Source organism: Monodon monoceros, unplaced genomic scaffold (genome assembly GCF_005190385.1).
Source record: "Monodon monoceros isolate NGI ecotype Baffin Bay Population unplaced genomic scaffold, NGI_Narwhal_1 Super_Scaffold_11, whole genome shotgun sequence".
Classification (NCBI taxonomy): Eukaryota; Metazoa; Chordata; class Mammalia; order Artiodactyla; family Monodontidae; genus Monodon; species Monodon monoceros.
Window position 1 is genome coordinate 74,747,341 of NW_021703767.1, and position 27,050 is coordinate 74,774,390.

Consider the following 27,050-nt stretch of genomic DNA (forward strand, 5'->3'; position numbering starts at 1 on the left):
GATTGCTAGGATTTTTTTTTCCTAGGTGAAGGAACAACAAGGTAGGGGCAGGCATTTGCAAAATAGAAACAAACAAAAACCTGCTTGAATAAACACATATTGGTAGGTAAGAGGGTATTTCTAAGAATGATGTGTAGTTATAGGACATACTCATTTTAAGTACAACTTTGCCTGTTACCATTCTGATTAGACTGAGGGAAGTAAGAGAAAAGAAGGTGTTGTTTTACTATAAATATAGGATAAGACAAGGCTACCCAGTTGGTATATCATGGATGGCGCTGCGGGTGCTACAGATGGATTACAGGGGTTCGTATAGGAATGTTGAGATATTGATCCCCTCCAGCTTCAAGCAGCCTCATCTACTTATCTGATCTGCACGGTGTGTAAAAAAGATTTGGAAGCACTGTGCTAAGGAAATCCCTTTTTTTTTTTTTTAAACATCTTTATTGGAGTATAATTGCTTTACAATGGTGTGTTACTTTCTGCTTTATAACAAAGTGAATCAGGTATACATATACATATGTTCCCATATCTCTTCCCGCTTGCGTCTCACGAGAGGAAATCCCTTTTTTGGTTTGGTTTATAGTCATACTTAAATTGACATAAAATCACACCTCTATTTTTAATAGAATGCAAAATAACAAAACAAAAATTAAGTTCTTTTTTTTTCTTTCTTGCTCATAGACCTTTTATTTTCCCCCCAGCATTATCAGTACATAATTACATATAACATTGTATAAGTTTAAGGTGTACAATGTGATGATTTGGTATACATATATATTTTGAAATGATTAAATTCTTTATAAACAAAAACTTTGGATTTTTTTTAAACTATTGCTTTGTGGGACAGATGTTATTATTTCTAAAATAAAACCCATTAAAGTAAAAGCAGCTGAAGATTAGGTCATTTATTTGTTGTCTTTGTGCAAAATCTGAAATCATTGGGAATGTAGCTATTAACATTTGAACTCTTGCAGAAGTACTGGCTGTTCCATAAGTCATTATCATGAAATAGGGAAAGATCTAGATTAAAAGAACCAGGAAAATTACGATGTTAATCACATAGGAGTGTGTGACATTTCCCCTTTTTTTTAATTGTGAAATATTATATAATACCTATATTAAAGCACAAGAAACATTTTTGTACAACTTAATAGATAATTATAAGGTGAAAATTTATTAATTATCATCGAGGTTAAGAAATAGAGTAGTGCCACACCAGTTTGGAAAAACCAGTTATAGTGGAACTTAGTGGGTCCATTGAAAAATTTGAATATAATTTGGGTTTTAGTTGAGATAAAAACTCACTGACATGGACAAATGGAGGCCAGTGAATGAAAAAGCAGATCAGAAAAGAGCATTTATAGTATGGTTTCATTTTGGTGAAAGAAACAACGTATATGCAGCATGTTGTTAACTGCGGGAATCTCTGAGTTGTGGGAATGTAAAGTTTTTTGTTGTATGTTCCTTTTCTCATCTTCAAAATGTGCATGTATTGCTTCTGTAATAATAAAAACATAAAAGGAATACCTGAGATTATATCATAACTATCTGGCCCAGCATTGTGTCTTGAATTATCCTCTAGTTGGGTGTGACATCCCAGAATATTTTGAAAAGATAGAAATTCTGGTCTCCCTTTTGCCCCACTACTCTCCCAAACAATTTTCCATTTTTATTGGGTCTTTCGTTTCCTTATCACCTATCCTAACTTCATCATCTACCACTTAGATCCATTTGCTTGAAATTCTCCAGCAGATTCTGAGGCCTCTTTTCTGTCAGTTAAAACCAGAATCAAGCATCATGGCTTGGTGGTGCCATCTTACAGACTTGCAAGAAACCTTCCCCAAGGCAGTGCTTAGGTCTTAATACCAGTTGTGGAAATGAATCATGTAGTCTTTTCACATTGGGGAATTCCGATGCTCAGTTGATGAATATGGCACAGTGGCCAGGAAGTCACACAATTTCACAATGGGAGTGGCATGCCAGCTCCCATCCTCAGGGCCCGGGAAGGGGCTTCCTGCATGTGGCATGCTCCCTCTTCTGGAGGGCTGTCTGATGGTCTCAAGCAGGTTGTCTGCACAATACATTGGCAGCCATTTGTACAAATGGTGCAATAGAGACCACCCTCTATTTTTCCTTAAAGGAATGTTAAAGCTTGAGTGAAGGCCACATGGGCAGCTTTGAAGTGGAGGCAGGCATCTCCATGGAAGGGATTTATGACCTTTGATGTGCACCTATGAGGGGACTGCATGCTGGTCACATAGGTGATATTCGTGAGGTTCCTATTGTTATAAGAACTACAGACATCAAAATTTAGAGGGACTCAAGAGATCATATAATTCCACCCTCTCTGTTACAGAGGGTGAAATTGAGACCCAGAGAGGGGAAAGGGATTGTTTAATAAAACCAAAGTTCAGACTAGAGCCCAGGCTTGCCCATCTCCAACCCAATGCTTTTTCCCCTCTACATCAGTGTTTGCAAACCTGTCTGTCGGCTACGACTCTCAAGAGTTATCACTACGGGTCCAAGGACTTGTATGCCCAACAAGTATTGACAGCCTCCAAGCAACGACAGTTCTCCAGAAGTAGAACTCAATCATTTGAGAGTGTGCAGCGTTTTAAAAAGTGTCAAGTAAATGTGCAAAAAATATATACAACCAATTTAATAATAAATTGAAACTCATATGGTCATTGCCTGGATCAGAAGGTAGGACACTGCAAGCATTCAAGATGTTTTCCTGGGTCCCTCCTTAATCATAACCCATCTCTGTCTCCCTCCCCCAATGTAGAAGTAACCTCTTACTTGTCTTCTGTAATTCTTATTTTCTTGCCTTAAAAAGTATTTTTTCGGGCTTCCCTGGTGGCTCAGTGGTTGAGAGTCCACCTGCCGATGCAGGGGACACGGGTTCGTGCCCCGGTCCGGGAAGATCCCACATGCCGCGGAGCGGCTGGGCCCGTGAGCCATGGCTGCTGAGTCTGCGTGTCCAGAGCCTGTGCTCCGCAACGGGAGAGGCCACAACAGTGAGAGGCCCGAGTAACAAAAAAAAAAAAAAATTTTTCTAACCATTCCATAACAATGTTTTTGAAGCTTATACGATTGAAATCACATCGATTATATTCTTTTGTGTTTTGCTTCTTCTGTGATGTATCCATATTATTGCATAAAATTAGAGCTTATTCATTTTCATTGTGTCAGAATAGATCATGGTAGGACTATACTAAAAAAATGTCAGTTTCATTGTTGATGGACTTTTGGATTGTTTCAAACTTTGAGTTTTTCTTGTTCATGTCCCCTGGTACACATGTGCATACATTTCTGTAGAGGAGACACTTACCAGTGGAATTGCTGGATCACACAGCATGCATATCTTTAGCCTTGCTATAGAATGCCAAACGACTTTCCAAAGCAGTTTTAACGATTTATCTCTCACCAGCAATGTTAAGAAAGGGCTTCTCATTCTAAAAAGGTGGTAACAGTTGTTCTAGGCATACTTTCCACCCACTTCTACTATATGGAAAAGATTTCAGGCCATCTCAGCAAGAGAGCTTGGTAATAAATACAATGATTTTCAAAATGATTTTTATATACAGAAGCCCTTGTTTAGGCATACATTTGTAATGGAAGATCAATATATTTATACTGACTTTATACTGTTTGGACAGATAGAAATGGAGTTGTTCTGGTTGAGAGGGAATTGTTTGAGCTCAGAGTACCACCTTCTGGGCTTCAGCCCAGTGTCTGGTACATGGTGTAGTTATTAGTAAGGTTGTCTGAAAATGAAACAGACTTCCCCAGGAAGTAGAGTTTGCTTCACTGGAGGTGTGGGTGTTTCATATTGTGAAAGAAATGTAGGATCGGATCTCTGACCCTTCCCTCTTTCAGAGTTCAGATAGCATACTTCCTCCTCTTTCATTTTCTAAAATCCTAAGGTAAGTGACAAATAATCATACCTGGGGATAAAGACCAATAAGAATCCTTGAGGATACAATCAATTGTCAAGATAAATTCTCCGTTGATCAAAGAGTGGAAGTCTGACTTTGGAAGGAGATCACTGCTTTTTCCTATGCTTTCTCTCTTTCTGTGTGCCCTTGTTTGAGAATTCTCCTAGGATCTCAGATTTCTCCTCTTGAAAAATGATGTTTGACTGGATATTTGCTAAGATTCGTCACATGCTAACAGTGTGGAATTGTCATTCTTGGCCTCCCTGTTTAGGAGTCTAGTAATATTCAACAACGTAATTGGAGTCATTTGTTCAATCAAAAAATATGAGTGGGCCTCCTGTGTCCCAGGAAGTGTTCTGCTATGTGCAGGGATCCAGCAATGAACAGGACAGACCGAAGCTCTGCTCTTGTGAAACTTACATTCTAGGAACCAATCATAAAAAAATAAATAAGAAAAATATCAGATAAAGATAAGGGCTTGTAGAGATTTAAAAAGGATGATGGGAAGAGACTGATTGGGTATCTTCTTTAGGCTGTGTGGTCAGGGAAGCTGAGATCTGAGAAGGGGGTGGAAGCAGCCATGTCAGGGCATCCATGAGGGTTTATCAATTAACTTTAAGTCTAACTGCCTTCATAATAAGAACAACTTCTGTTTGAATCATGCTTTCACCACTGTTGTCCCATTCTATTGTCAATAACAGCTTTGTGAGGTAGGCATTAGTGCAATTATTATTTTCTAGGTGGGGTAGGGACTTCCAGATGCTATAATTAGTAAGTGGCAGAAACAGGTCTTGAACGTTTCCCCCTGCTCTGCCTTGTCTTGGGTCTTTCTCCTGTGCACTGAGGAGGCTGCCCAGACCAGATGGTGTCCCGGATACCGATCTGAGTTCTACCTGTCTTACACTACTCAGACATCACCAGCAAGTTTTCATTTCAGCATCACATGGGAATCTGGAAAATGCATCTTGCCTAAGATTACCAGACCAGAAAATTAAGATGTTGCTTGCAGAAACCACCTTCTGGTTGCTGGGTGGAGTCCTTTTCTCCTATTTCCTCTCTCTCTGCAGTTTGAAGCTTATGAAAACCTCTTTAAGGGGAACCTAAGAACCTGTCTGGGCAGTGCATCCATTAGCTCAAATGTGAACAATCAGCAGGAGTTCAAGCACTGTCCCTGGTGACACCTGCCAAATGAGACTATCAGAGAGCAGGGCAGGGAGTGTCTGCATGAGAGGCAGCCCTATTGGTGGAAAGAGTTTTCTCTGTGACCTACTAGCTGGGTGACTCTGAGGGCCTTCCTTAACCTCCTCGAAACTTACCTTTCTCAGTCTCACCCCCAGGTGATATTACCTTCCTTGTAGGGTTATGAGGATTAAAACAGAATATGGAAAAAAGATATTTAGGGTGGCTGGGACATAATAACAAGTTATTATTCACACGAACTGTGTGTTTCATGAGCTTCAGCCAAGTTTGGGTGCACAGTTATCCACAGGGCAGGGGAGCACCACCCTGCCTGCCACTGACGGGTGGGACATGTTGCTTTTCTGCCAGCCCACTGGTGTGACAAGGAGAAGTTTCCATAGCCCAGGCTGGGAGCCTCCTGGGCTGAGAAGGGTAGCCCTGATTAGGTCAAAGGACACTGAAGCCCCAAACACATCTTCCTGCTTCCATAACCAGACTGCTGCCCAGCTGGAATAGGCAGAGTCCATAGGCAGAGGCCTCTCTGTCCCTGACCTTGCCCGAGGACCCCAGCTTTATGAAAGTTGCAAGAGGTCTGCTTGCTGGTTGTGGAGGGGGAGAGATGTAGGTGTAGTTTTTAAGGGTTCGGCAAGCTCTCTTTTGATCAATGGCTAGCTGGAGTACAGGACATGTCTTAGAATCCCAGAGTCTCACCCAAAGTTGCGTTCTCTGGCCATATAGGATGGAGTTAATTGGAACACCACCATTCACGGACCTGTGCTACCTGAAATCACATTTTGTTCTTTGGTACACTCTACGTTTCCAGATGCTGTCCCTTTGCTCGAGGCTTGTTCCTCCTACCCTCCTTTCCCAACTACTGAAGTTCTAACAATTCTCCCCAAGTTCCCCTCAAGTCACAGTCCTCCTGGCAAGCTTTTTCTAATTATCATCTCAGTTGGGTATCATCATCATTTTAAACTAATAGCATTTTTCTCTCTGTGCTTTTCACATGACACTTCATATTTTCTGCCCTGAATTGTATTTTTTAATCCATCACCTCTCCTGTCAGCTCTTTGAGGGTGGGAAATTTATCTCTAACAGACCTACCTTACCCATGGCCTTAGACACAGTAGACAATATAAATTGAACAGAAGCAAAAATGCCTTGAAGACTTTACACTGGGGATGCAGCACCTAAACATTTTCATGTGGAGTTCCTTTGTTCTGGGGCCGGACAGATTCATTCCACTCTTTCCCATAGCAATCTCGGGAGGTAACACTGAAGAAGCGAACTGGGAGTCAATGGCCAGAGAGGGGGCACTCCAAAGCTAGGAATAAGAGAGAAGCGAAATCCGAGACCTGAGAGTGAAATTGAGCTTCGTGACGTTCTAACTTTCTGCCACAGGACAGTGAATGGCAGCCAGGTCACTAGACTCCCAAGGATCCCCTCCCTCAAGGCTCACACTTGCACCATTCAATGGATGACAACACTGTTAATGGAAAATGGGACTCAGTGGTTAAGTAGTTATTGTTGCAGAGTATTTCTTTATATATTTTATTTTTATTTTTATTTTTTTTGCGGTATGTGGGCCTCTCACTGTTGCGGCCTCTCCAGTGTTGGGGAGCACAGGCTCCGGACGCACAGGCTCAGCGGCCATGGCTCACGGGCCCAGCCGCTCCGCAGCATGTGGGATCTTCCCGGACCGGGGCACGAACCCGTGTCCCCTTCATCGGCAGGCAGACTCTCAACCACTGCGCCACCAGGGAAGCCCTCTTTATGTATTTTAAAAATCATTTTACTGTAAAGTAATTTCCAAGACCAGGAAATTAGCACAGCTCACCCAAAGGTAATTGTGAACTCACCTTTGGTCCAGAGCAGGAGCCTGGGTGGCAGATGTCCGAATCAGTTTGTCCCTTCCAGCCCAGGCACTTGGCTTGCCTCTGTTGAAGGTGAGGAGCTTGGGAAACTCAGCCTTACCTTTGGCATCTTTTCAACTCCCGGAGACAGATGATAAGGAGGAAGAAAAAGAAAAATTAAAGCACTTGTTCAAGAAACCTAGCCTTAGAGATTAAGTGTGATGTAAATGATGAGACTAGTTAACATTTCCTAATGGCCCAAGGCACAGAACGGTGTCTGGGGATTGCTTATGCCTCCTTTTTTCTTTGACCTCCAGTACATTGATTTAATTTTTAGAGTGCCCCAAAATAGGATATAGTTAAACTTCTTGGGATAGGACAAGGAAAGTAGGGTTTATTAATTTTCATTTCCTCTTTCTCTTAATCCTTCCCTCCTTCTTCCTTCCTTCCCTCTTTCCCTCAGTACAGTAACTCATTTATTTATTCGTTCATTCAGTGCCGACTACGTGCAGATCATATACTAGGTGCCGGGTAAACAGTATTGGAGGAAACAAACTTGAATGGATCCCAAACTGACAGAACTTAAAGCCTTGTGGGGACAGAAAGGAAGAACAGTTAGAAAAGCAAGCAAAAAAAATACAAATTTCCAGTTGGGAAAATGCCAGAAAAGTATTATAAAGGGTGTATGAGATCAGGGGCTTATAATTATATAGGAGATTGGCTAAGGCTTCTCTGAGAAGGAAACATTTGAAGGAGACTTAAAAGGATGAGAAGTCTGAGTGATATTCCATTGTATATATGTGCCACATCCTCTTTATCCATTCATCCGATGATGGGCACTTAGGTTGTTTCCATCTCCGGGCTATTGTAAATAGAGCTGCAATGAACATTTTGGTACGTGACTCTTTTTGAATTATGGTTTTCTCAGGGTATATTACTCAGCCATAAAAAGAAATGAAATTGAGCTATTTGTAATGAGGTGGATAGACCTAGAGTCTGTCATACAGAGTGAAGTACGTCAGAAAGAGAAAGACAAATACCGTATGCTAACACATATATATGGAATTTAAGAAAAAAAAATGTCATGAAGAACCTAGGGGTAAGACAGGAATAAAGACACAGACCTACTAGAGAATGGACTTGAGGATATGGGGAGGGGGAAGGGTAAGGTGTGACAAAGCGAGAGAGAGGCATGGACATATATACACTACCAAACATAAGGTGGATAGCTAGTGGGAAGCAGCCGCATAGCACAGGGAGATCAGCTCGGTGCTTTATGACCGCCTGGAGGGGTGGGATAGGGAGGGTGGGAGGGAGGGAGACGCAAGAGGGAAGAGATATGGGAACATATGTATATGTATAACTGATTCACTTTGTTATAAAGCAGAAACTAACACACCATTGTAAAGCAATTATACAATAAAGATGTTTAAAAAAAAAAAGGATGAGAAGTCACCAGGCAATGGAAGATCCTGAGGCAGGATAGGGCTCCATGAGTTTAAGGAAACGTCCTTGTGGCTGGGGCAGAGTGAGATAGAGGGGTAGTTCTTTTCGGGGAGGGAAGCGGGTGTAGTCCATAGGGGCAGCTGGCTTTCTCTCTTAGGTCCTGTTTCCTCGTCTGCAAAATGACTTCCTCTGACCACTACTGATCTTAGGGTCATTTGGCATTAAGTGCTTATCCTTGTTTACTGTAGATTTCAAAATCAAAAATTTCTAGTTCTCCTCTGGGTGCTGAGGATGACGTTCTAGGCACTAGGACCGAGAGACCTGTCTAGGTGGGGCAAATGCCTATAGCAGGCTTCTCAAGCTCGACAGTTTTGGGCCACATAATGTTTTTTTTGTGTGTGTGTAGCTTTGGGGGCAGCTGTCCTCTGCATTGTAGGATGTTTCACAGCATTCCTGGCCTCTACCCATCAGATGTCTGTAGCACCTCTTACCCAGGTGAGAGTGACTTCCAGCCATTGCCAAATGTCCTCAGGGGGACAAGATAACTCCTGGTTGAGAACCACTGGCCTACAGAGAGAAGTTGTATCTCCAATGAACAGGCCCAGGATGAGATGAGAAATAGAAGCTGACATAGAGCCTCAGTGTTGGGGAAAAGAGAAAGCATGGCAGAGACCATGGGAAATGGGGAACACCTGCTCGTTTAAAGGGGGGCATCTCTCACTTGCTCTGGCTGATTCTTCCTTTTTTCCTTAAGGCTTTAGGTGCTCACAATTAGTTGTCCATAATCTTTGGTGCATGACACACTCATTCTTTGCCCATGCTGTATTGCATTAATTTAGTCATTTAATTAACTCCTTATAATAATGTGATGACCCCACCACTCAAACAAAATCTAGAATTTTGACAATGACCTACATTTGACAATGTGTCCCTTCTCTCCCTGCCTCGTCCCGGTGTAAGTAACCATTGTCCTGTACCATGCGGTCATCATTCCCTTGCCTTCCTTTCTATATAGTTTTCTTTAAGCGTATCCTTAAAATATTCTTAAAATTTTAGTCGTTTTTAACTTTATAAAAAGATTATCATGGGCCTCCCTGGTGGCGCAGTGGTTGAGAGTCCGCCTGCCGATGCAGGGGACACGGGTTCGTGCCCCGGTCCGGGAAGATCCCACATGCCGAGGGGCGGCTGGGCCCGTGAGCCATGGCCGCTGAGCCTGTGCGTCCGGAGCCTGTGCTCCGCAACGGGAGAGGCCACAACAGTGAGAGGCCCGCGTACCACAAAATAAATAAATGAATAAATAAATAAAAGATTGTCATGCTGACGTAAACCTTTGCACTGACTGTTTTCACTTACTATTGTATTACTAAGGGTCATCCCTACTCTTGGGTGTTGCTGGGAGCTGATTTGTTTGAAGTGCTGTATCAGATCTTGTAGTGTGAACATATCACAGTGCATCATCCCCTGTCTCATTGGGTGGTGTTGGGTTAGTTCCTGGGCTATTTTGTACATGTCTCTTGGTGCTCCCCAGAGGATTCTTTTTTACATTATTTATTTATTTATTTTTATTGAAGTATAGTTGATTTACTGTTGTGTTATTTTCAGGTGTCCAGCAAAGAGACTCAGTTATTCATATATATATCTATTCTTTTTCAGATTCTTTTCCCATATAGATTATTACAAAATATTGAGTATAGTTCTCTGTGCTATAGAGTAGGTCCTTGTTGTTTATTTTATATATAGTAGTGTGTATATGTTCCTCCCAAATTCGTAATTTATCCTCCCCCCACCTTTCCCCTTTGGTAACCATAAGGTTGTTTTCTGTGTCTGTTTCTGTTTTGTAAATAAGTTCATTTGTATCATTCTTTTAGTCCCCAGTTGATTCTTACAGTGCAAGAATGTGAATACAGTAAGGTCACAATTTCTGATTAATTTTAAAGAAAAGGTAGAGCTTTTATGTGAAAATAACTGGGCCAATTTAAAGTTTTAAGAAATACTTACCAGACCAACAAGAAACCTGTCTGCAGGCCATTCTTTCTGAGCCTCCAGTTTAAGATTAGGTCATTCAGGTTGAGAATTTCTCAGCTGGATCGAGAAGTTAACTTAATTTAGAGGACACTTAGGAAATCGTTCTTTAGCACAAAAGAGTGGGAAACAGGAAATGACCCAGACAAATTTAAATAGAGTGTGTGGTGAAGATCGGCAGTAACATAAACTGCATTCCAGTAGCACAACTTCTTGTACCGCGTGGAAATTGTAGCAAAACATTCTCTTCACTCCCAATATTTGGAAATAAGGGAAAAGAGCTTATCTTTAGGGAAGTAAACTTTTAAAAAATGAATCACTTAAACTTTTCAATGTTTAATGAAGCCAGTAGAGAAATGCAAAATTGTCTTAAAGAGAATAAATGGCTCTCAGGCCAACAGGATCTGACTGTAATTGAGTGAATATATTTAAAGAAGGCATGTCAGTCAGGGTGAGAGAATTCGTCAGAGAAGATTCCAGAGCCCAATTTAGGCACTGTGCTTGATTACAGCTCCATCGGCAGGACAATCACAACTGTGGAAATGGTGCCGCTGGGAAGAGAACAAACTCTTAATACCTGAGCGTGTATTTATCTGGTCCGTGTGACAGGCACATACATCTCCCTCTCTCATGACACCCCGGTTTCTGAGACCTGGTTGATGTGAGTATTCTCTGGGAGAGGTGTTCTCCTGGCAGCCTCTGGGACTAGAAGGCCGGGAACCATTCTCAGGACTTAGTGGCTCCCAGGTGATAATATCACCCGATGGATCTTTTCGGAGTCAGTCACTGCTCTGCTTTTGTTGTCACCCTCTCACTCTCCCCTGCATTTCCGTGAGTTCCTGTCTTCACACTTCTGCATTCACTAAGTGCTTACCTAGTGCCAGACCCCAGGTTCACATAAAGAGTGTAAACTCTGAAAGATCAGCCTTGATTTAGCCTTATGAACCCTCTAGGGCAGGGTCTTTTCTAGATTCTGGGAACCCCCTGAATCTCTGTGGAGAACTTTATGTGTGTGTGTTTCTGGGGAGAGGGTCTGTAGACTCTTAAGAGGTTCTGTCGGCTGAGGTAGTTTAGATCATTGCTCCGGGGAGCATAGTTTGACTTCTTGAGTATAGGGGAGAAGGGAGAAGGCCTGTACACCTGGAAGACAGACTTTAAGCCCTTAGGGGTGCAAAGGATGTAGATGCCCTGGGACAGAGGGAGGAGGAGAATCTGTGGGTTGGAGGGGGATGATGAAAGTGATAGTACGCTATTCCGTAATGCATGTAGACTGCCATGAGGGTAATATTCTTTGGACATTTTCCCAACATGTTTTTTTTTTTTTTTTTTTTTGACTGACTCCTTTTTGTGGGAGGAAGGGTGGGTGGAGTGCACGGTAGCAGGGACAGTTCTCCCAAGCATTTTTGGAGACATGGAAGGTACTTTGTAATGCGGGAAGGAAATTGCTGTGGGGTGATAAGAAACAGCACTGGGCTAAGTTTTGCAATTTTAAACCCAGTATCTATGAATAGTCCCTGCAATGTAATTCACTTCAAGTCAGTACAGTTCAGCTCATTTCAACAAGCAATAACTGAACACTCCTTGTCCACATTATTCCAGCTTTTCTACTGAAAATTTGGCAATGGGTTATGGGTCAGGAGCTACTAACTGGTGTTGTGTCCACAGGCTGACAGCAAGCAAGCTTTTAGGGTACCACTCTGGTATCACTAGGGGGTGTTCATCTGGCTTTCCTGGGATACTTCTGTTCTACCTGTGTTGTTATTAATAGCACCCAATTCAGACGACAATTTATATAGTCACCTCTCTCTATAACACTTGTATTGCTCTAAACTTGTTTAATATGTTTGTGTGCCTCTGGAGCTTCCCATTAAACTAATGAGCTTCTTGAGGCTGGAAGCACTGTCTCATTTATCTCTGTGTCTAGCACATGCCTGCTATTCTCTGGACACTTAAAAAAAATATTTCTTCAATTGAACTGACATTAAAAACAGAATGAAGAAGGGCCTTAGGGTAGAAATGGTCAGCTCACATTGTCTTCCGTGTGCTGCCGAGGCCTGGACTGGAGGCCCAGCTCTGAGTCACTTATGAGCATCGTACATTGGTAAACTTTAGTCTTTTTCAACAAAAGGAAAGTGTGTATAAAGTGCTTGGTGAAAGGCGTTTCAATGCTCCACCAATGTTAGCTGCCGTCATTGTTTTCAAATTATTAGTTGTTAATAATAACTATTACTATAATCACTTGAAGTTTATTTTTAGCTGTGTTGGGTCTTCGTTGCTGTGCATGGGCTTTCTCTAGTTGCGGCGAACCGGGGTTACTCTTCGTTGCGGTGCGCGGGCCTCTCATTGCGGTGGCTTCTCTTGTTGCGGAGCACGGGCTCTAGGCACAGGGGCTTTAGTAGTTGCAGCACGTGAGCTCAGTAGTTGTGGCTCACGGGCTCTAGAGTGCAGGCTCAGTAGTTGTGGTGCATGGGTTAGTTGCTCTGTGGCATGTAGGATCTTTCTGGACGCGGGCTCAAACCCGTGTCCGCTGCATTGGCAGGAGGATTCTTTTTTTTAAATGTAAATATGTTCTTTTTTTTACTCTTTTCCATTATAGTTTATTACAAGGTATTGAATATAGTTCCCTATATATATTCATATATTTCATATATGGTAGTGTGCATCTGTTAATCCCATACTCCCAATTTATCCCTCCCCTGGCTTCCGCTTTGGTAACCATAACTTTGTTTTCTATGTCTGTGAGTCTGTTTCTGTTTTGTAAATAAGTTAATTTGTACTGTTTTTTAGATTCCACATATAAGTAATATTATATTTGTCTTTCTCTGTCTGACTTTGCTTAGTATAATAATCTCTAGATCTATGCATGTTGCTGCAAATGGCATTATTTCACTCTTTTTTATGGCTGAGTAATATTTCTCTTACTCATTTAAATATTGAAATACTTATTTTTATATTATAAGCCTGATATTTTCCATTTCTGGAGTCTTGTTTTTTGTGTGGCTCTCTTTTTGTACCTTCTTTTCTTGTGAGTTTTGAGATTTTTCCATTTGAGCTACTGTTTAGTGGAACTCTATCTAAATTGCTGCTATGGGGTGTTCTTGAAGGTATGTTCATCTAGAGGATTTGCTTCTGCCAAAAGCCCAGAGCTACCAATAATTCAGGACAAATTTAACATATATCTTGATTTAAGGTCTTTGGGATTATCCTGAAAATATGGCTGGTTCATGATTAAGAATTCACAAAGGAAACTTTCATTTCACCCAGAGCCAAGGATGAAAATGGAAATATTTCTTGTCTTTTTCTAAGGGGCTTAATTTATTTCTGGTCTACTGCTACACCGTGGGTATAGCCCTTTGGGATAACTCCTTCTGTGTAGCTATGTCTTACTAGAACTCCCATCTTGAGCTGGTCCTACAGTTTGTCTCTTGTTCCCAGCACTCGACTTACATATTCATCAAAACAGACTCTCAATGTGCTCAGGATTGAGTATATGTCCTCAGTGTGAAAATTGCTTTGATTTCTTTTTTATTTTATTTTTATTTTTTTGTTAGTTTCTGCTTTATAATAAAGTGAATCAGTTATACATATACATATGTTCCCATATCTCTTCCCTCTTGCATCTCCCTCCCTCCCACCCTCCCTATCCCACCCCTCCAGGCGGTCACAAATCACCGAGCTGATCTCCCTGTGCTAGGCGGCTGCTTCCCACTAGCTATCTACCTTACGTTTGGTAGTGTATATATGTCCATGCCTCTATCTCACTTTGTCACAGCTTACCCTTCCCCTCCCGATATCCTCAAGTCCATTCTCTAGTAGCTCTGTGTCATTATTCCTGTCTTAACCCTAGGCTCTTCATGACATTTTTTTTTCTTAAATTCCATATATATGTGTTAGCATACGGTATTTGTCTTTTCTCTTTCTGACTTACTTCACTTTGTTGACAGATTCTAGGTCTATCCACCTGATTACAAATAGCTCAATTTTGTTTCTTTTTATGGCTGAGTAATGTTCCATTGTATATATGTGCCACATCTTCTTTATCCATTCATCCGATGATGGACACTTAGGTTGTTTCCATCTCTGGGCGACTGTAAATAGAGCTGCAATGAACATTTTGGTACATGACTCTTTTTGAATTATGGTTTTCTCAGGGTATATGCCCAGTAGTGGGATTGCTGGGTCATATGGTAGTTCAATTTGTAGTTTTTTAAGGAACCTCCATACCATACTCCACAGTGGCTGTATCAATTTACATTCCCACCAACAGTGCAAGAGGGTTCCCTTTTCTCCACACCCTCTCCAGCATTTATTGTTTCTAGATTTTTTGATGATGGCCATTCTGACTGGTGTGAGATGATATCTCATTGTAGTTTTGATTTTCATTTCTCTAATGATTAATGAAGTTGAGCATTCTTTCATGTGTTTGTTGGCAGTCTGTATATCTTCTTTGGAGAAATGTCTATTTAGGTCTTCTGCCCATTTTTGGATTAGGTTGTTTGTTTTTCTGTTATTGAGCTGCATGAACTGCTTATACATTTTGGAGATTAATCCTTTGTCAGTTGCTTCATTTGCAAATATTTTCTTCCATTCTGAGGGTTGTCTTTTCGTCTTGTTTATGGTTTCCTTTGCTGTGCAAAAGCTTTGAAGTTTCATTAGGTCCCATTTGTTTATTTTTGTTTTTATTTCCATTTCTCTAGGAGGTGGGTCAAAAAGGATCTTGCTGTGATTTATGTCATAGAGTGTTCTGCCTATGTTTTCCTCTAAGAGATTGATAGTTTCTGGCCTTACACTTAGGTCTTTAATCCATTTTGAGCTTATTTTTGTGTATGGTGTTAGGGAGTGATCTAATCTCATACTTTTACATGTAGCTGTCCAGTTTCCTCAGCACCACTTATTGAAGAAGCTGTCCTTTCTCCACTGTACTTCTTGCCTCCTTTATCAAAGATAAGGGACCATATGTGCGTGGGTTTATCTCTGGGCTTTCTATCCTGTTCCATTGATCTATATTTCTGTTTTTGTGCCAGTACCATACTGCCTTGATTACTGTAGCTTTGTAGTATAGTTTGAAGTCAGGAATCCTGATTCCTACAGCTCCGTTTCTCGTTCTCAAGATTGCTTTGGCTATTCGGGGTCTTTTGTGTTTCCATACAAATTGTGAAATTTTTGTTCTAGTTCTGTGAAAAATACCAGTGGTAGTTTGATAGGGATTGCATTGAATCTGTAGATAGCTTTGGGTAGTAGAGTCATGTTCACAATGTTGATTCTTCCAATCCAAGAACATGGTATATCTCTCCATCTATTTGTATCATCTTTAATTTCTTTCATCAGTGTCTTATAATTTTCTGCATACAGGTCTTTTGTCTCCTTAGGTAGGTTTATTCCTAGATATTTTATTCTTTTTGTTGCAATGGTAAATGGGAGTGTTTTCTTCATTTCACTTTCAGATTTTTCATCATTAGTGTATAGGAATGCCAGAGATTTCTGTGCATTAATTTTGTACCCTGCTACTTTACCAAATTCATTGATTAGCTCTAGTAGTTTTCTGGTAGCATCTTTAGGATTCTCTATGTATAGTATCATGTCATCTGCAGACAGTGACAGCTTTACTTCTTCTTTTCCGATTTGAATTCCTTTTATTTCCTTTTCTTCTCTGATTGCTGTGGCTAAAACTTCCAAATCTATGTTGAATAAGAGTGGTGAGAGTGGGCAACCTTGTCTTGTTCCTGATCTTAGTGGAAATGTTTTCAGTTTTTCACCATTGAGGATGATGTTGGCTGTGGGTTTGTCATATATGGCCTTTATTATGTTGAGGAAAGTTCCCCCTATGCCTACTTTCTGCAGGGTTTTTATCATAAATGGGTGTTGAATTTTGTCAAAAACTTTCTCTGCATCTATTGAGATGATCATATGGTTTTTCTCCTTCAATTTGTTAATATGGTGTATCACATTGATTGTTTTGCGTATACTGAAGAATTCTTGCATTCCTGGGATAAACCCCACTTGATTCTGGTGTATGATCCGTTTAATGTGCTGTTGGATTCTGTTTGCTATTTTGTTGCGGATTTTTGCATCTATGTTCATCAGTGATATCGGCCTGTAGTTTTCTTTCTTTGTGACATCCTTGTCTGGTTTTGGTATCAGGGTGATGGTGGCCTCGTAGAATGAGTTTGGGAGTGTTCCTCCCTCTGCTATATTTTGGAAGAGTTTGAGAAGGATAGGTGTTAGCGCTTCTCTAAATGTTTGATAGAATTCGCCTGTGAAGCCATCTGGTCCTCAGCTATTGTTTGTTGGAAGATTTTTAATCACAGTTTCAATTTCAGTGCTTGTGATTGGTCTGTTCATATTTTCTATTTCTTCCTGATTCAGTCTTGGCAGGTTGTGCATTTCTAAGAATTTGTCCATTTCTTCTGGGTTGTCCATTTTATTGGCATAGAGTTGCTTGTAGTAATCTCTCATGATCTTTTGTATTTCTGCAGTGTCAGTTGTTACTTCTCCTTTTGCATTTCTAATTCTATTGATTTGAGTCTTCTCCCATTTTTTCTTGATGAGTCTGGCAAATGGTTTATCAATTTTTTTTATCTTCTCAAAGAACCAGCTTTTAGTTTTATTGATCTCTGCTATCGTTTGCTTCATTTCTTTTTCATTTATTTCTGATCTGATTTTTATGATTTCTTTCCTTCTGCTAACTTTGGGGTTTGTTTGTTCTTCTTTCTCTAATTGCTTTAGGTGCAAGGTTAGGTTGTTTATTCGAGATGTTTCCTGTTTCTTAAGGTAGGATTGTATTGCTATAAACTTCCCTCTTAGAACTGCTTTTTCTGCATTCCATAGATTTTGGGTCATCGTGTCTCCATTGTCATTTGTTTCTAGGTATTTTTGTATTTTGTCTTCGATTTCTTCAGTGATCACTTCGTTATTAAGTAGTGTATTGTTTAGCCTCCATGTGTTGGTATTTTTTACAGATCTTTTCCTGTAATTGATATCTAGTCTCATAGCATTGTGGTCGGAAAAGGTACTTGAAACAACTTCAGTTTTCTTAAATTTACCAAGGCTTGACTTGTGACCCAAGATATGATCTATCCTGGAGAATGTTCCATGAGCACTTGAGAAGAATGTGTATTCTGTTGTTTTTGGATGGCATGTCCTATAAATATCAATTAAGTCCATCTTGTTTAATGTATCATTTCAAGCTTGTGTTTCCTTATTTATTTTCATTTTGGGTGATCTGTCCATGGGTGAAAGTGGGGTGTTAATGTCCCCTACTATGAATGTGTTACTGTCGATTTCCCCTTTTATGGCTGTTAGTATTTGCCTTATGTATTGAGGTGGTCCTATGTTGGGTGCATCAATATTTACAATTGTTCTATCTTCTTCTTGGATCGATCCCTTGATCATTATGTAGTGTCCTTCTTTGTCTCTTCTAATAGTCTTTATTTTACAGTCTATTTTGTCTGATATGAGAATTGTTACTCCAGTTTTCTTTTGATTTCCATTTGCATGAAATATCTTTTTCCATCCCCTAACTTTCAGTCTGTATGTGTCTCTAGGTCTGAAGTGGGTCTCTTGTAGACAGCAAATATATGGGTCTTGTTTTTGTATCCATTCAGCCAATCTGTGTCTTTTGGTGGGAGCATTTAGTTCATTTACATTAAGGTAATTATCGATATGTATGTTCCTATTCCCATTTTCCTAATTGTTTTGGGTTCGTTATTGTAGGTCTTTTCCTTCTCTTGTTTTTCTTGCCTAAAGAAGTTCCTTTAGCAGTTGTTGTAAAGCTGGTTTGGTGGTGCTGAACTCTCTCAGCTTTTGCTTGTCTGTAAAGGTTTTAATTTCTCCATCAAATCTGAATGAGATCCTTGCTGGGTAGAGTAATCTTGGTTGCAGGTTTTTCTCCTTTATCACTTCAAATACGTCCTGCCAGTCCCTTGTGGCTTGCAGTTTCTGCTATCAGCTGTTAACCTTATGGGGATTCCCTTGTGTGTTATTTGTTGTTTTTCCCTTGCTGCTTTTAATATGTTTTCTTTGTATTTAATTTTTGACAGTTTGATTCATATGTGTCTTGGCGTATTTCTCCTTGGATTTGTCCTGTATGGGACTCACTGTGCTTCCTGGACTTGATTAACTATTTCCTTTCCCATATTAGGGAAGTTTTCAACTCTAATCTCTTCAGATATTTTCTCAGTCACTTTATTTTTCTCTTCTTCTTCTGGAACGCCTATAATTTGAATGTTGGTGCATTTAATGTTGTCCCAGAGGTCTCTGAGACTGTCTTCAGTTCTTTTCATTCTTTTTTCTTTATTCTGCTCTGCAGTAGTTATTTCCACTATTGTATATTCCAGGTCACTTATCCATTCTTCTGACTCAGTTATTCTGCTATTGATCCCATCTAGAGTATTTTTAATTTCATTTATTGTGTTGTTCATCGTTGTTTGTTTGCTCTTTAGTTCTTCTAGGTCCTTGTTAAATGTTTCTTGCATTTTGTCCATTCTATTTCCAAGATTTTGGATCATCTTTACTATCATTATTCTGAATTCTTTTTCAGGTAGACTGCCTATTTGCTCTTCATTTGTTAGGTCTGGTGGGTTTTTATCTTGCTCCTTCATCTGCTGTGTGTTTTTCTGTCTTCTCATTTTGCTTATCTTACTGTGTTTGGGGTCTCCTTTTTGCAGGCTGCAGGTTCGTAGTTCCCATTGTTTTTGGTGTCTGTCCCCAGTGGCTAAGGTTGGTTCGGTGGGTTGTGTAGGCTTCGTAGAGGAGGGGACTAGTGCCTGTGTTCTGGTGGATGAGGCTGGATCTTTTCTTTTTGGTGGGCAGGTCCACGTCTGGTGGTGTGTTTTGGGGTGTCTGTGGACTTATTATGATTTTAGTCAGCCTCTCTGCTAATGGGTGGGGTTGTGTTCCTGTCTTGTTAGTTGTTTGGCATAGGGTGTCCAGCAATGTAGCTTGCTGGTCGTTGAGTGAAGCTGGGTGCTGGTGTTGAGGTGCAGATCTCTGGGAGATTTTTGCCATTTGATATTATGTGGAGCTGGGAGGTCTCTTGTGGACCAGTGTCCTGAAGTTGGCTCTTCCACCTCATAGGCACAGCACTGACTCCTGGCTGCAGCACCAAGAGTCTTTCATCCACACGGCTCAGAATAAAAGGGAGAAAAAGTAGAAAGAAAGAATTAGTAGAAGTAGAAAGAAAGAAAGAAAGAAAGGAGGGAAGGAAGGGAGGGAGGGAGGGAGGGAGGAAGGAATAAAAGGAAGAAAGATAGAAGATAAAGTAAAATAAAATAAAGTAAGATAGAATATAATAAAGTTATTAAAATAAAAACATAATTATTAAGAAAAAAATTAAAAACAACAACAACAAGAAAAAGGACAGATAGAACCCTAGGACAAATGGTGGAAGCAAAGCTATACAGAGAAAATCTCACACAGAAGCAGACACATACAAACTCACAAAAAGGGGAAAAAAATCATAAATCTTGCTCTCAAAGTCCACCTCCTCAATTGGGATGATTCGTTGTCTAAATAAGGGAAGGAAGGAAAGAAAGAAAGAAGATAAAGTAAAATAAAATAAAGTTATTAAAATAAAATTATTAAGAAAAAAAATTAAAAAAAAAAAGGAAGGATAGAACCCTAGGACAAATGGTGGAAGCAAAGCTATACAGACAAAAATCTCACACAGAAGCATATACATACACACTCACAAAAAGAGGAAAAGGGGAAAAAATCATAAATCTTGCTCTCAAAGTCCACTTCCTCAATTTGGGATGGTTCGTTGTCTATTCAGGTATTCCACAGATGCAGCGTACATCAGGTTGATTGTGGAGCTTTAATCCGCTGCTTCTGAAGCTGCTGGGAGAGATTTCCCTTTCTCTTCTTTGTTCTCACAGGTCCCGGGGCTCAGCTTTGGATTTGGCCCCGCCTCTGCGTGTAGGTCGCTGGAGGGTGTCTGTCCTTCGCTCAGACAGGACGGGGTTAAAGGAGCCGCTGATTCGGGGGCTCTGGCATACTCAGGCCGGGGGGGGAGGGAGGGGCACGGAGTGCGGGGCGGGCCTGCGGCGGCAGAGGCCGGCATGACATTGCACCAGCCTGAGGTGCGCCGTGCGTTCTTCCGGGGGAGTTGTCCCTGGATCCCGGGACCCTGGCAGTGCCGGGCTGCACAGGCTCCCCAGAAGAGGGGTGTGGATAGTGAGCTGTGCTCGCACACAGGCTTCTTGGTGGCGGCGGCAGCAGCAGCCTTAGCGTCTCATGCCCGTCTCTGGGGTCCGCGCTTTTAGCCGCCGCTCGCGCCCGTCTCTGGAGCTCCTTTAAGCAGCGCTTTTAATCCCCTCCCCTCGCGCACCAGGAAACAAAGAGGGAAGAAAAAGTCTCCTGCCTCTTCGGCAGGTCCAAACTTTTCCCTGGATTCACCGCCAGGCTAGCCGTGGTGCACTAACCCCTTCAGGCTGTGTTCACGCCGCCACCCCAGTCCTCTCCCGGCGCTCCGACCGAAGCCCGAGCCTCAGCTTCCAGCCCCGCCCGCCCCGGCGGGTGCGCAGACAAGCCTCTCGGCCTGGTGAGTGCCGGTCGGCCGTGATCCTCTGTGCGGGAATCTCTCCGCTTTGCCCTCCGCACCCCTGTTGCTGTGTTCTTCTCCGTGGCTCCGAAGCTTCCCCCCTCCGCCACCCGCAGTCTCCGCCCGCGAAGGGGCTTCCTAGTGTGTGGAAAGCTTTCCTCCTTCACAGCTCCCTCACACTGGTGCAGGTCCCGTCCCTCTCCTTTTGTCTCTGTCTATTCTTTTTTCTTTTGCCCTACCCAGGTACGTGGGGGGTTTCTTGCCTTTTGGGAGGTCAGAGGTCTTCTGCCAGCGTTCAGTAGGTGTTCTGTAGGAGCTGTTCCATGTGTAGATGTATTTCTGGTGTATCTGTGGGGAGGAAGGTGATCTCCGCGTCTTACTCTTCCGCCATCTTCCCGGAAGCCCCCCGGCAGGAGGATTCTGAACCACTGCGCCACCAGGGAAGTCCTATAATTAAATTCCGGTTTTCTTAGCTGGAAATGGAAGGTCATCATTCCTGCTTTACTTTGATAATGAACATGAAGATACTTTGGAAACTACACAGAGCTCTCATTGCATAGCCTGTAAAAGAATGCACATTGACAGGGAGGTTTGTGCTTATAGAACTGGCATAACTTCGTTATATTATATGAGGAGCTAGACTGAATGGCAAGATAAGCAACCTTTTAAATATAATACTTTAAAAAGATGAAAAAATGGCCAGATGGGGAGGGCGGGTAGAAGTTGATCTCTTCCAAAGTGTAGGAATATAATAAAAGCATGTGGGAAAAGACAGTGGGATGGACTCAGACAGGTGTCTGGAATTTAGAATTGGGACCCTGCTTGGTATGAAACCAACAAAGCATTGTTTCTAGCGTGGTGAGGGGACAGAGCATCTCAGGCTTGGCATCTGGGGAGCAACAGCTTGAGTGTGGGACAGAAGAATATTTATGTCAGGATAGACATTCTACTTTGCAAAATGAGTCAAGAGCTTGTATTTCTGAGGTGAGGTAAGCATTTTATCAAAGGCATGCCAGATGTGGACACTACCTAAGGAAGCCGTTTGACACCTGCGTGTGCACTGCTAATAAGAGAAAGGAATCTAGTAACTACACATGAAAGCAGCTTTCCGTCAAGGATCACAGAAACTTTTCTGATAATATATCTTTACCAAGTGAGACAGAGAAGTAGGTGGATTTAAAGATGCATGTTCCAGCTCCCTTATTATCCTAACAGGCAATTCTAACAAAAGCAGAACTATTGATACTAATTCTTAGCTCTAAATGCCAGTAAACCCAGGGGTCGAATTTCAGGTCTATGTTAGGGGAAATAGTAAAATCGTAGCAGCAGCAGTAAATGTTTACATAGCACTTATACATAGTAACACACAGCAGCCCTGGGACGGGGGTACTATCAGCACCCCCATTTTATAGATGACAAACTGAGGAATAAAGAGGTTAACTAACTTGTTCAAGGTCACAGCCAGTAAGGGGCACACTAGGCTTTGAACTCAAAGTGTTTTGGTCCAGAGAATGTGCTTTTAACTCGGACCCTCTCCTTTCTCTCAACTGTAGCCATTATAACCGGTATAAAGTACACCTATGACTTTGTGGGATATAGCTGTGGGACCTAGGCCATAAGCTTCAGGTGTGGTTTTCCATTCTGTCCCAGGCTTTCCTGGGAAGGAAGAAGTTTGTCCAGATTATACATTTATTAGAGGTCGGTCTCTTATCTTTTTGTTATTTGTACCCTCATGGCACATAGCAGCTGCTCAATAGTTGAAATAAACTAAATTGTCTCTGCGGTGTTTTCCCCTTGATGTAAAATTCTTTTTCTTATTAAACAAGAGAGGAGGGTAGGAAGACATAGCTCCCTGTACCGCAAACCCTTAAAGGCAAGCTGGGATTTAGTTGTTCATCCTCTTTTGGTCAAACACTTTCACCAAATCCTGACTCCAAACTCAAGGCCTTTTCTAGCCCCTCTTGCCCATGGTGGTTCCCTGGTTCCGTCACCCAGTCCTTCTGTCACATGGCTCACGATCACGTCTGTGGCTTGAGTTCAAGACCTGAAGGATGACAGATCTGGGTTTGAATCAGGGCAGCAGAACTTGCCAGCTGTGTGGCCTTGGACAAGTCATTACACTCAGCCTTTCGGAGCTAAGCCTCATCATTTATGGAGTGAGGGTCATATTACCCTATTCAGGAGATGCTTGAGAGACTGAAACCATATAGCATATCATGTAGTATAGTGTTTGACATGGGGTAGCCACGTGCTGAAATTGTAGAAACTGAATTTCCCAGTTAGATTGCAACTTCTTGGAGGCCTGAGATCATGTTTAAGGAAGGATCTTTGTCAGGGATCCTTCTTCACTTCCTCAACCCCTCACTCTGTCCTCCCCTTACCTTCCTCAGCTTCTTCACTCTCTGCCCCTCCCACCGTTTCATCACCAAAATTCCAATTTGTTCATTTGTTGTTTGTTGTGCTTAATCAATGTTTGGGGTCATTTTGGTTCTGTCCCAGGAGATATTTGGCTACCGGACTCAGAGCTGCCGGAAAACCCTCTGCCTTGCTGGATCTATCTTCTCCTTTGGGATCCTCCCCTTGGTGTTTTACTGGAGACCCGCTTGGCACGTGTGGGCAAGTTGCATCCCGTGTTCCCTGCAAGAAGCAGACGTCGTGTTGCTGAGGACAACAGTAAGTGTGCACCTGGTTCCGTACCTGGTGGCCCTTTTCCTGGACACCTTGTTATGGGATGGTTGTGGGGAGATGAACACAAGGCAGGCGGCAGCTGGACGTCCAGCCTCAGGCTCCATCACAGCCTTACGTTTACTTACCAAGAATTCAATAATTTGTGTATGATTGGATTTCATTAAGAAGACCTAATTCATAGGGTATTCCTTTTAAATTGTGATTTTTAGTGAATGTCGGAATAGGGAATAACCATGTTAACAGCTAAAAATAATAGTGTGAAGTGGTTAAGTCAGGCTATAGGTTATAACGTTCATACTCATCCTTCTCCCCACCCCTATCCTGACATATCAATGCCTATCCCAGCCCCCCTCCACTGGGGTATCCCTGGGGGAAGGGAAGGTGGGGAGGAGGTGGGAAGTACCCCTCTGAGGAGGATCCTGTCTTCCCCTGCTCCTCTGAGAGAGCCATGGTTATTGATAGGAGTCTGTTGCATCCTGTAGATATGCTAGGGTTTAAAAGTGTGGCCATCTTGTCCCTGAGTAGATTGCTGCTTTCTGCTAATACAAGGTCCTGGTGTTAGGGGAGTTCCCCTGTATTGGCTCTGATAACACTTCCTTCTACAACTCTTTACACTTAGGCGAAGTGCCTTGTTCCTGCTGGACTGTTAGCTCCACAAAAGAAGGGACTATCTCTAACTTGTTAACTGCATCCCTAGTTCCAGCACATGGTAGGGATTCCATACATACGTGGTGGCTGACAGGCTAAAGTGGACATTCCTCTTGATAGAAGTCAAAGTGCAGTCTCACAGAGGACCCTTTTCGGGCTGACTTTTACTGAGTGTGTCTAACAATGCGTCAGCCCAAATGACCCAGAATGACAACCAAATTCTTGATAAATCGAACTCTACTGGGCTATTAGCGTCTTTTTTTATGTAGCGACCTCTCTAGATAAACATTCTATTCATTTCAGTGAGAGAAGAGGATAGCAGCAAGTCTTATAACTGGCCCCCAATTTTTTTTACACATTTCACTCTGAGTTGGAGCTAGACCGCAATGAAACTGGCAGTTGGATGAAGTTTGTTGACCTGCCCCCCCTGGGGTCAGCCCCATCCCTCATTTCTGGCTCCTGGTCACTTCAAGAGCCACCCGTTCTATGTCCCAGCTGAGCTGACACGTGAACCATATTACAGGTGAGAGCTGAGGCAGCTCCACCCAAGTTCAACTATAATTTAACTCAAGATTCTTGGAGAATAGCCTTCAAGACATTAAGAAGGCAAGATGATAGTGGAGTCAGAGCATCTCATATTGATGATGTTGGGCTGGGAGCCCTGCTCCACTGCTGCCTCAAACCATACTTCATGAAGGCTCACAGAATATGCATGAGAGAAGAGTGCCTGGCGCTCACCAAGGAAGATCTCGTCATTTGATTGGGGGAGGAAAGGGGGTCTGGAGACGGTGCATATTTTAGCCACACTCCTTGATGAGTTAGGGGCCTCACCAGGAAGAAGTACCATATATCCCAGTTCGTAGTTCAGGGTTGTCCCCACACAACTGCACATAGATCCCAAACATCAACCAGCATTAGAATCATCTGGAGGGCTTATGAACAGATTGCTGGGCCCTCCTCCCAGGGTTTCTAATTCTTTAGATTTGGATTGGGGCTCCAGAGTTTGCATTTTTAACAAGCTCTCAGATGATGCTGATGCTCCTGGTAAGGGACCATACTTTGAGCAAAACTGCTACAGATAGTCACCACTCCCACTGGTGAGCTTACTTGGTCCTTGGGAGAGGAATAGAGGCCTGGACATTTGCTTTGTGGCTCAGCCAATATATATTTATATGGTCTCAAGGGGACTGATCCAGATTTAGCAAAGTGTTGTAAGTGGTCCTGCTGTATACAGCCCTAGTGTCTTGCTGGAGCAGGGGTAGAGAGAGGTTTATTTTCTGGGGCTCAGGGTAGGGTTGTAAGGACTTATGGAAGACCACATCTTTGGGATACTTTCATAGTTCAACCCCTTCCATGTGAACTTAAGAACCTATGAGATTCTTATTTTTTGTCATGAAAGGAGGATTTGGAAAAGTACTTCACTCTACCCTGCAGGTGCTTTCATTTCGCCCAGCTAGTTCTCAGGGGGTTCTCAATGTTTTTGTTGCAGCAGAAACAACCTCAGAAACAGAAAAACTTTCTGTCTTTCATAATGTATCACCAGACTCTTCAGATCTGAGAGCATGTGGTGGGCTGAGCTATAAGCTCCGAGGTTGCTGGCAGAGTCAAGGCACAGAGAGGAGCAAGAGGAAATGAACAAGGAAATGGCAAGGAAGGGAGCAAAATGAAAGAAAAGGAGAGGGAAATAGGTAAAAGAAAAATAAAGAGGGAGAAAAGAGAAAGATCTAGTAAGATACAAGCTACTGTGTATGACATAAACTACTATGATATACAACAAGAATGTATTGTACAGCACAGGGAATTATAGCCATTATCTTGTGATAACTTTTAATGGAGTATAATCTGTAAAAATACTGAATCACTATGCTGTACACCTGAAGCTAATATAATATTGTAAATGGACTATATTTCAATAATAAAACCTAAAATTTACAAAGAAAGAAAAGAAGATCTGGTAAGAGTGAAAGAAATAAAAAAATATCAACCAACACGGAGCTGGTCCATTATGGGATTCGGAGTCAAAAGTTTTGACTTCTAGTCCCAGCACCTTAGGTACATGACACCTTAGGTTTGTTACTTAACGTTTCAGGACCTCAGTTTCTCTATCTGTAAAATGGGCCTAGTAAAAGCACTTGTTCTTTCTTGGGTTGGTGTGAGGATGAAGTGAGGTTACATATGTAAAAACCATTTACAAACTGTAAAATGCATCATCAAAGACAATTTTGATTGTGTATGTGTTTTTGATATAGCAACTTCACAAGTTTACTGTATGAAAGCGCTTGCTATAGCCTAGATGCACCCATGTATAATGGCCCTGCTCATCTGGATGCTGTGTCCTTCCCTTATTATCCAGGAGGCCTGGCACTTCCTTCCAGGACAGGAGACATGGGGAAGATGCCCTATAACTAGGAATCCCCAACACTCATATGTGCTCAAGCAGGTCACCTCTCCTAGTTGCATGTGATCAGCTTTGAACTGGACATACAGCAGAGAGATTCAAAAAGGCATCGGTGCCTCAGCGAGCTGCATTCCATCACCCTGCCTCTTTCTTTGGCTCTTTGAAAGTCTATTAAGCCTTTCTCCCATTACACTGCCCTCTGCAACTAATCAGAGCTATTAAAACCAGCTTCAATCTTGTCTTTTTCATCTTGATTTCAACCTTAATTTTTAATTACCTGCTCTTGTGCATCATTTTAAATGGATTTGCTATGCCAGAGACTCTCCAAATAAATG

General features: G+C 42.0%; 1 protein-coding gene across 1 annotated transcript in view; it reads left to right on the plus strand.

Moving 5' to 3' along the window:
- The window catches only part of ATP13A4 (ATPase 13A4), a 145,027-nt gene that overhangs the window by 22,026 nt on the left and 95,951 nt on the right, over positions 1-27,050 (plus strand). The window contains exon 2 of the mRNA XM_029214804.1: positions 23,481-23,654. Coding sequence (XP_029070637.1) covers positions 23,481-23,654 — 174 coding nt within the window. The remainder of the gene's footprint in view (positions 1-23,480; positions 23,655-27,050) is intronic.